General features: G+C 48.4%; 1 protein-coding gene across 1 annotated transcript in view; it reads right to left on the bottom strand.

The window, feature by feature from the left end:
• Positions 1 to 488: 488 nt before the first annotated feature.
• CEP55 (centrosomal protein 55) overlaps positions 489 to 9,946 on the bottom strand; it is a 41,304-nt gene continuing 31,846 nt past the window's right edge. Inside the window, exons 6-9 of the mRNA XM_029061372.1 lie at positions 7,316 to 7,626; positions 6,782 to 6,853; positions 5,215 to 5,340; positions 489 to 2,039 (exon numbers count right to left, since the gene is read on the bottom strand). Of these exons, the coding sequence (XP_028917205.1) occupies positions 1,836 to 2,039; positions 5,215 to 5,340; positions 6,782 to 6,853; positions 7,316 to 7,626 (713 nt within the window). The 3' untranslated portion in view covers positions 489 to 1,835. The remainder of the gene's footprint in view (positions 2,040 to 5,214; positions 5,341 to 6,781; positions 6,854 to 7,315; positions 7,627 to 9,946) is intronic.

Raw genomic sequence — 9,946 nt, 5'->3', positions numbered from 1 at the left:
TACCCAAGTGTTTGCAAATTGGTTTGATTAGTGAGTCCTCGTCATCGTCTATCAAAATCTCGTTGCTGGACCCAAATACATCTCATAATTGACCTCACAGTAAGGCCCCATCACTCTTACTAGGGGTGAGTGATTAAAGGTTGGAAGGTGGGTGACCTTGCAAGTCAAAAAGTCTATGACAGCCTTTGAAACATCAAGGGTTACTTGCGATTACTAGAAGAAGGATCTGACAGAGCAAAGGTCGCCAGTTGGGCTCACGGTGGGAACGATTACGGAGGACTGTGGAAACAGCGGGTGATCCCACCATTCTTGGCCACGTCTGGAATCGACAGTTGTAACAGACAAAAACCGAAGGGTTAAGGGCTGCCTAAGGAATGCTGCATCTGATTTCTTTCCTGTTTGTCATGGGGGTGTGATGCTTAAGCGGTCATACATTCCAGTTTCAAATTTGCTGTCGACTCTAATATTAAAGAAGCGCAACACATTTATGTGAAGAGTTTCTGGTTAAAACGTTTATTCCTCTTTTAGATCACTTTCAAAAACAATCCAGTTTCAAACAATGTGACAAAAACATTAAAAAAAACCAACACTGAGTTTGTACGACAGCCTGTAAAAATATATTTGTTCGAGAAAGCAAGAGTTCCGATATACATATTCCCCAACTTGAAGCTGTGAAATACTGAAGTGCACATCAAGAAAAATAAATAACACACCTCATTTTTTTTCCAATGAGATAGTAGATGCTTCAATAGTTTTAATTTTAAATTTTTGGAAGACCAATATCTGTTTGCAAGATACTGATTAATTGTCAGTTTAAAGGTGAAACTTAACAAGCACCAGGTGTGTGCAGGTGGTGCAGGTGAGGTTAAGACCCAGGGTACAAAAGAAAGGCAAACTATTAAAAGCTGCAATAAAATAGCAAAAATTCCTAAACACCCCACAATTTGTGGTGGCCGCCATATCACATCACGTGAGATACTGAAAAATAGCACCCAAGATTTTGACAGGGCATCCGGACCTGAGTCCTAGGCGCTTGACCTAAACAAAGTGGGAAAAGTCCTAGAATTCATTTATTTTCAGGTCTTACGCTGAACACACGCTAGTTTCCGGGTTACTATTTCGCTGCCACTGAACACGGGTATTTGGATATAAAAGCATAAAAATAACACCCCAAGAGTAACACAAGTAGATATGTACTTTCATTATTTCCAATGAATATTCCATACAGTGCAAAATGTCAGTAGTTTCCAATATACAGTATACACTAATTTATCTCTGCGGATGTAAGAAACCGTCGGTGTGGGCAGTTAAAGCAGTATTCCCGCCGCTTTCCCTAGTCCTGGGCTGCTCGGGTCTGGTCAAGGCCCCAGTCCCCTCTCTTCACCCTCAAGGAATGGGAAGGTCAAGGAGGGGAGAGCAGACGGGAGGCTCCTCTGGCCCTCTCCTTCCCCCCACTTCCTGTCCAGTTACCAAAGCTTCACGTTTGGATAGGTAGGAGTGAAAGCCACCCAGAGCGCGGGTGAGGGGGTTGGGATGGGGGTATAGGTGGGGAGGCTGGAGGTGGACATGCCCTGGGAGATACTGCCAGGGGTGCGGGGAGGACGGTGGATGGAGAAGCCGTCCACGCTTAAGGGGCTGGGATTGAGGCCCCAGATGGTGCCGAAAGGCCCAAGGAGTGGCCATTCCGGTTAACACAATTGCCAAAGAAAAGATAAAATGGCCCAGACAAACATATTTTGCCTAGAATTTGAGTAGGTTATACAAGTTTAAAAGGTAATCAGTCAGAAGCCGGCCTGCCGATGGAGGAGATTAGATGCCTGGAACAAAAGGGGAGTCTAATTTGCACAGTAATCAATATGGGCTAGCAGTTCTCTGTGTTGGCTCGTCGGGTACTGCATCTGACACTTCGGACACTCCAAGAAGCTTTCTTCTAACAGGCTGGAGCATCGCGTGGGGGTGACGGCATTTTTCAACTTGGCTCCCTGCTCTCCTTGGAACTGCTTTAGGGATTCTAGATGCGCAAAGTCACAGAGCTGTTTCTGAAAGAGAAAGTCTCTGGTGAATTACGGCCTTTCGATAACCATTAGCTGTCATATCCTTCTTCCCCTAAACGCCCTCGATGGCGACCGCTCCCAAGGAGGCGAAATCTTGGAGGTGAAGCTCAGGGTGGCATTAGAGACGTAATGCCGCTTTGCGTGGAATAGCTCAACCCCGGGAAAGAGGGAAGAGAGGCCAGGGTCTGTAGTTCTCCGAGTCACTGCTAACCTGTTTGGCGGACTGAACATCTGCACTGTAGGGAGAAAGAATCAGCTGAAGCGGGGAGCGGAGAGGATGGCTTCCTGACCTCAGCCCTGTGGTTGCTGCTGAACTGTGGGAAGGATTACCAGACCTTCTTCAAAGATCCCTGAAAATCAAGCTCTCTTATAACACAGCGTGAGGGCGATGGGGGAAAACGGCTGGGTGTATGTGTGGGGGAGAAGGAGAGGATGGAGGCCTCGGGAGGCCGAGACTGCCCAGGAGAGAAGAGTCCTAGAGAAAGAATAGCTGAAAGATGGTTTCAAGAACAACTAATACAGGGTAAATAATCTGTAGATTAAACTCAAAGTCCAGCAAATACAGGACAGGAAGAGCCAGAAGAACAAACCGAGCAAAAAGAGCAGGATAAGAAGGGATTTTGACCATTGAAGATGATCCTCGATCACAAAAATGATAATGAACAAGGAAGGGGTCGGGGAAAAACGAAATCAGACCCGTCTCCTCCACACATGGCCCGCAACGAAATATCCAGAAGACAGGTCTGAGGCAAGGATTCCACCGAGGGTGGAACTAGGGAGGGACAGGGGGGCAAAAGGGACTCGTTCTATTGTGATCTTGGCTCGGCTGGACATAGAGTCGGTTGGTGCGTCAGTGTGCGATGCTCACGTACAGCTGAATTCAGCGGAGTGCACAGTCCTGGGCAAACTGGCTCCTTCTTTGGGAAACCATACCAGGGCTGAGAGAAGCAGGGTCTCTGTGAGCTCCCCCTCAGAGACCAACACGGGGAACTTGCAACGGCCAAGAGGGAAAACTCTCCCGTATCAAAAATGATCGGTACTGATACTATTTTGATGATTAATTACTTTCGAAAAACCAAGAGGTAGAGCATCTCGATGCCATTTCCATTTCGGGAGTAGGTGAGAAATTTCATGGGACCACCCGTCCCCCACCTCAGAGTCAGAAATATGCAACTCCAAGCGATGGGTGGCTCCTGTGAACGACGAGAACCCCTGGGTCATGTCTCTGACCCAAGAGAGGGACGCCAGGATCCTCCAGACAGTGAGGGGACACAGGGAATCCACACGGAGCTGCTGGGGAGAAGAGGGACACCGAACCCACCAAGAGTTTGGGGGGAGGGAAGAGATGCTTTAAACCCTCGCAGAAGGGAGAAGAATTTGGAAGTAGCAAAGAAGCATGGCCTGGTGGCAAAAGCAGGGGCCTGAGAATCAGAAGACTTGGGTTCTGATCCCATTTCCACCACTTGTCTGCTGGGTGACCACGGGCAAGTCACTTAACTTCTCTGTGCCTCTTCCCGAAATGGGGATTCAAGACCTGTTCTTTTGTCCTAGTTAGACCACGAGCCCCACGTGGGACAGGGACTGGGCCTGATCTGATTATCTTTTATCTACCGCAGCGCTTCACACAGTACATATTACATAGTAAGCACTTAAATATTACAATCACCACCATAAATATTATTGGGAAACTGTTAGTAATAATAATAATGGCATTTGTTAAGCACTTACTATATGCCAGACACTGTATTAAGCGCTGGGGTAGATAATAATGTTGGTATTTGTTAAGAGCTTACTATGTGCAGAGCACTGTTCTAAGCACTGGGGTAGATACAGTGTAAACAGGTTGTCCCACATGAGGCTCACAGTCTTCATCCCCATTTTACAGATGAGGGAACTGAGGCACAGAGAAGTGAAGTGACTTGCCCACAGTCACACAGCTGACAAGTGGCAGAGCTGGGATTCAAACCCATGATCTCTGCCTCCCAAGCCCGGGCTCTTGCCACTGAGCCACACTGCTTCTCGGATACAAGCAAATGGGGTTGGATACAGCTCGTTGTCCCACGAGGGACTCACAGTCTCAATTCCCATTTTACAGATGAGGTAACCGAGGTCTAGAGAGGTTAAGTGACTTGCCCAAGGTCATCCAGTAGACAAGTGGCAGAGCTGGCATTAGAACTCATGACCCCCCGACTCCCAGGCCCGAGCTCTACACTGGCTCATAACCGTTTGCTGCCAAAGGGCGGCCAGTGTTACCGAGGACATCGATAGCGTCTGACTGGTGAGCAGAGAATAAAGGGAGGGAAAAAAAGAAGAGGAAAAGTGGAAATTGAAAAAGATTCCCCTGAAATTGCTGGCTCCACCCCAGGAAAGAGCTCTGGGCAGCCACTGAAATGGGGAATAAAAGAGTCCATTAAGCGTTTATTAAGTGCTAAGCCCTGTACAACGCTGGAGTAGAGACAAGATAACCAGATGGAGCACAAAGCAGTCCCGGTCTAACTAGGATGGGGAACAGGTATCAGATCCCTATTTTACAGGTGAAGAAACAGGCACAGAGAATTTAAGTGACTTGTCCATAGTCACACAGCAGAGCTAGGATTACACCTCGGGTGCTCTAACGCCCAGGCTATTTCCACTAGGCCCGGCTGCTTCTCTATTTACAAATAATATTAGCAAGAAATCTTAGTACGGTCAAAAAGTTATCCAAACTTATAGCTGGACTCAATAGTCCTCCTATATCGCAGAGGATGCATTCTTGTATATTACCACGTTACGGTAAACTCCCATTTCACTCCGGCTCCAAATTCACATGCATATGCCTTACCATTTTTTCTGACAGTTCACCAGCCATTCGACCCAGACACACACGCCTTGCCGGAAGAAAGTTCCTTAATTCTGCCATTGCTTTCTGGACAAAAGGCCTATCGTTGCATTACAGAAGAACTGACGACACCAAAATAACTGTCTTTATCTTTTTAATTACTCGTTTTAATTATGGAGTTAATTTTGAAGCACTCAGGTCTGTCCAGATTTCTCTTTCAAAAAAAATCTCTGAAGTTTTTCCTGGTCAATAGGCGAAAACATCCCTACACCAGCTAGGTCCCCTAATAAGTAACCAGTCCCTTCCCTCTAACTGCTTTCTTTTAAACCCTGGAGGACTTACCAGGGGTTCCAGATGTGTTATCTGCTCCCGGGCTCTGCGGAGCTCCATGAGGACTTTATGTAGCTGACGCTGCATGTTCTGACGATCGAGTTTTTCATTTTCAAAGTCGGCAGTACATGCCTGGATCTGTAAACCCCGGAGAAAACGCAAAAGCCGTACATCCTTTGGGGAAGGAAGGAGGCAGCCAGTTTGGTTTCGCTACCTGAATTCTGCACTGAATTTTCTGCTCAGTAAGAAAAGGGGACTCTGACCACAAAGAGACGGGGGACCGAACTCATGCTAGTCAAGCCTCTAGAAAAGATTGTAAGGTGGAGGGAGGGTCTCTATACCTGGGCTCACCCCTCTTCAGGGCCGGATCTAACCCTCGGCCTCACCCGATCCGGGACTGGACCAGATTCTCCCAGGAGAGTCCAAGTTCCGACCTGCACCCTCCAAGGAAGGAGCCTCTGGGATGATGTCAAGGTACTCGATGGGCTGGAATTCTTCTACTCTCTGGTGGATTTACGACCATTTTTCCCATCCGATGCCTTGAAGTACGTGATACTCACCTCACCCTCAGTCCCATACCTTGCCATTTCTCCTATCTGCAATTTCCTTCAGTGCCTGACTCCCTCTAGACTATAAGCTCCTTGTGTGCAGGGATCTTGTCTATTTCTCGTGTATCATCCTCTCCCAAGCACTTAGTACAGAGTTCTGCTCCCAGTAAGTGCTCAATAAATACCACTGATTGATCCTGGGTTCTCTAGCAGGACATAGTCCCACATAGAACAGGTATGGGTCTAGGCATCTCTTCTCTCTCAAATATACGCAGGGTTGGGAGCGGAGGAGTAGGAGAGGACGAGCTTTTCGGTTTCTCGTGTGCCTTAGCTATCCAAGTGTATCTGAGTCTAAGACTCAATCACTGGGATGCTCCTTTAGGGGAAAATACAAAATTCATACCTTGAGCCTCTAAAAGAAAGAATATTCAACATGGTGCACACTCTTAATAAGGATGATTTTTTATAGTGCTTACTATATGCTAAGCACTGGGGTGGATTCAAGATAATCAGGTGGAACACAGTTCCTCTTCCACATGGAGCTCACAGTAAGGGAGGAAGTTTTGATCTCCATTTTCCAGATGAGGTAACGGGCACTGAGAAGTGAAGTGACTTGCCCAAGGTCACACAGCCCAGCAGAGCTAGGATCAGGACCCAGGTCCTCTGACTCCCAGGCCCAGCTCTTTCCACTAGGACACATTGCTTCTCAAGTACTTGGTGGTTACAGGTAAAGATGCTCTCTTTAGACTCAACTTTACCTTAGCACATGGTCAAATAAAGTATTGCTAATAAATGAGGCATTTACTAAGAGATTCCTCCACACCCAGTTCTGGGGTAGTTACAAGATTGAAACTAATTCCCCATTCTACTTAAGGCAAAGATTCGATTCCTCCAGTGAAAAAAAGTCTTATTAAAGTTTTTTAAACAACCTTCATCCATTTTTGAACATTCCCCATTAGGTTAATGCAAATCAGTAAGAAACTTTAGAGAGTGGTGGTGACGCCCAAATGGGAAGAGCCTCCACTGAATACCTGTTGCTCCATCCAAGTTACCCTCGTGTGCTCTTCTTCATGCTTTGATAAGCAAGTATACAGAAACTGTATCTGTAACACAGAAAAGAGACCCCCCCGATATTACTTCTAAATGATTTTTGATGACAGTGTTCACGATTAAGTTTCAAAATCATCACCAACTGTTTTCCTTGGGGTGGTTCCATTATTTGCCTACTACTGCTAATAATAATAAATAATAATAATGATGGTGTTTGTGAAGCGCTTACTGTGAGCCAAGCACTGTTCTAAGGCTTCTGGATCTCCAAGCCTGGCCTTGGTAACTGTTACCATCCCTCACGGTAGTAGATATGAGATAATCAGGGCAGATTCAGTCCCTGTCCCACATGGGGCTCACGGTCAAAGTCCCTTGGCGACGACCAAAACAGGATGCTCTGCTTTCTTTTAAGGGTCAACACGGAACATTATGGATCATTTTCTGCTCCTTTAGCAATACATTTGAGTCCTCAAGGAGATTTCATTTGAGAGTAGCCTGGCAAACCATTCAGGACTCACCTGAGATAAGAGTTCTTCAGACCTTTTCTTTTCTTCTTCCAATTTCCTTCTGGAGAGTTCATTTTCCTTCTTCAGCCTTTGTATTTTCTCCATTCTACTTTGGTCTTCTAGACTCTGACCATCCGCTTCTCTTTGCGAATGCAGGCGATTGCTTAAATCGCACACCTCCTTCTTGGCTTCTTCATATTTCCTTTGAAATTCATTAAGGTCGAACCTCAGTCGTGTGATGGTTTGCCGTTCTACTTCGAGATCCTTTTTAGCAGCTAGTAACAGCCGGTCATAGTATTTTTGCTTTTCTTCCAACAGATAACCTGGCAGAAGAGATGAAGACCCATTTAGAGGTTTCCGTAGGATTCCACTGGCTGGTTCTCCTATACATCAGAAGAACCGGGTCTAAGCGGGACTTACGAATGCTGGCTCCTGCTCGAGGTCTCCTTTGGAAGCGGACGGGCTACGCTGTCCCACGAGGCCTCAAGGAGTGGCCCGTTCGTTCTAAACGAACCCCAGGCCCCAAGAAGGGGAGTCTCGGGTTCGAAACAGAACCCAGAGACTGGATCCCCGATCCTGCAAGGTCCCGGGGCTCAGGACTGATGAGTGAATCACCCCCATCGTCCCGAGCCGGGGACCGGGTGGCAAGAACGGTGTTTGCAGAGCAGGATGACTGAACGCCGTGGGTCGCTCGGGGCAGAGAGCACTTCCGATGGAAGCAGCGGGGCACCGAAATCGGAATTGGGGAGGAAAAGTAAACTCCTTCTCCGAGAAGGTGGAAATCACGCCTTTTCTGCAGGGTTGAAGAGTACTGACTGAGAATTGACCCTCCCTGCGGATGTCAGACCCTGCTCCAGCACCCCAAACCCATCACGGCCAACGAGGGGCAGGGTGGCCGTCGTGGGGATAGGCCCCGGTGGACAATCACGATCTCATTGAGGATTCATTCATTCAATCGCATATATTGAGTGCTTACTTTGGGCAAAGCACTGTACTAAATGCTTGGGTTCAACTTTGGAGAGGCACATTGCCTGGAGGGTACTGGGGCCCACTGATGGGGAGACTGACACTCTGGAGTCTGTCTGGTAGGAGGAAGAAGAGGCAGGGCCAGTTTGGGCACGAGGCCGTGCCAAGCACTATACTAAATGCTGCGGCAGACACAACCTAATCAAGTTGGACGCAGTCCGAGTCCCACATAGGGCTCAGTGTATTAATGCCTATTTTACAGATGAGGTAACAGGCCCAGTGAAATTAATTACCCAAGGTCACGCAGCAGACAAGTCACGGAGCCGGGATTAGAACCCAGGTCCTTCCGACTCCCAGGCCCCTGCTCTAATAATAATAATGATGATGATGATGATGGTATTTGTTAAGCGCTCACTATGTGCCAGTCACTGTACTAAGCGCTGGGGTGGGCACAAGCAAATCGGGTTGTTCACATTCCCTATCCCACATGGGGCTCCCAGTCTCAATCCCCATTTTACAGTTGGGGTATCTGAGGCACAGAGAAGTGAAGTGGCCTGTCCCAGGTCACACAGCAGACAAGTGGCAGAGCCAGGATTAGAACCCATGACCTTCTGACTCCCAGGACTGTGCTCAATCCACTCCGTCATGCTGCTTCCCTGCTTCTCGTGGCCTGGTGGATAGAGGCCACTTCACTGAGCCTCAGTTACCCCATCTGTAAAATGGGGATTGAGACTGTGAGCCCTGTTGGGGATACGGACTGTGTCCAATCCGATCAGCTTGTATCTACCTCAGGGCACGGCACATAGAAAATGCTTAAATACCATTAAAAAGGAAAAGTTATTTTTATTTTTCTTCCTTCTGGTCCAAAATCAAGTTGGGGAAATCCTTCCTTCAAAGAACCCCATCCCGCGAGACCCTCCCTCCGGTCGCTGGGTTGGAGAGCTCCCCCGCCAAGTAGCTCCCTCCTCAACGCTGCCCCTGGACGGGGGCCCGAAGGGCACAGGATTTTCCTCCTTGCTGAGAGTCGGGCATGTGGGAGGAAGGGGCAGAGGGGGGACATGACCATGAGAGGATACTTAACGTACCCGGGTATCTGAGCCTTCTCTGATGCCGCCCACGTGGCTCCGGCCCCGAAGGAGCCCACGCGTCACCCCCCAGCATGCCTGGCTGCTCTGCCCTGAGCTGGGGCAACCTTCCCGCTGCCCGCAGCGGAGCCGAGCAGCAGGGAAATGCAACTCAAAGAGAAATGGAGGCAGGACGGGGGAAGGAGGGCAAGGAGGAGGAAGGGAGGGCACGGACGGTAAAGGATCTCCTTAAGTGAGGAGCGAGCTCTTAACACTTCCTAAATTCCATGACTGCTGTTTCACTTATCGTCTCCACTTCTCTTAGTCCAATCCAATCCTCGGCCCCCTGCAATCTGGCTGTCCGCAGCCCCCACAACCACTCCTAGGAAACTACTCTCTCCGAGATCACCAACGACCTTCTCGTAAAATTCAACTGACTCTGCTCCATCCTAATCCTCCTAGATCTATCTCTCTGACACTGGGGACCACCCCCATCTCCTGAAGACGCGACCCAAACTTGGCTTCGCTGACCCTGTCCTCTCCCGATTCTCCTCCTCTCTCTTCAGGATGCTCCTTCTGTCTTTCATGAGCTCCTCCCCTGCCTCTCATCCTC

Source organism: Ornithorhynchus anatinus, chromosome 3 (assembly GCF_004115215.2).
Source record: "Ornithorhynchus anatinus isolate Pmale09 chromosome 3, mOrnAna1.pri.v4, whole genome shotgun sequence".
In the NCBI taxonomy this organism is placed as follows: domain Eukaryota; kingdom Metazoa; phylum Chordata; class Mammalia; order Monotremata; family Ornithorhynchidae; genus Ornithorhynchus; species Ornithorhynchus anatinus.
The sequence above is the reverse complement of the archived record's forward strand: the minus strand, read 5'-3'. Positions and strand labels throughout refer to the sequence as shown.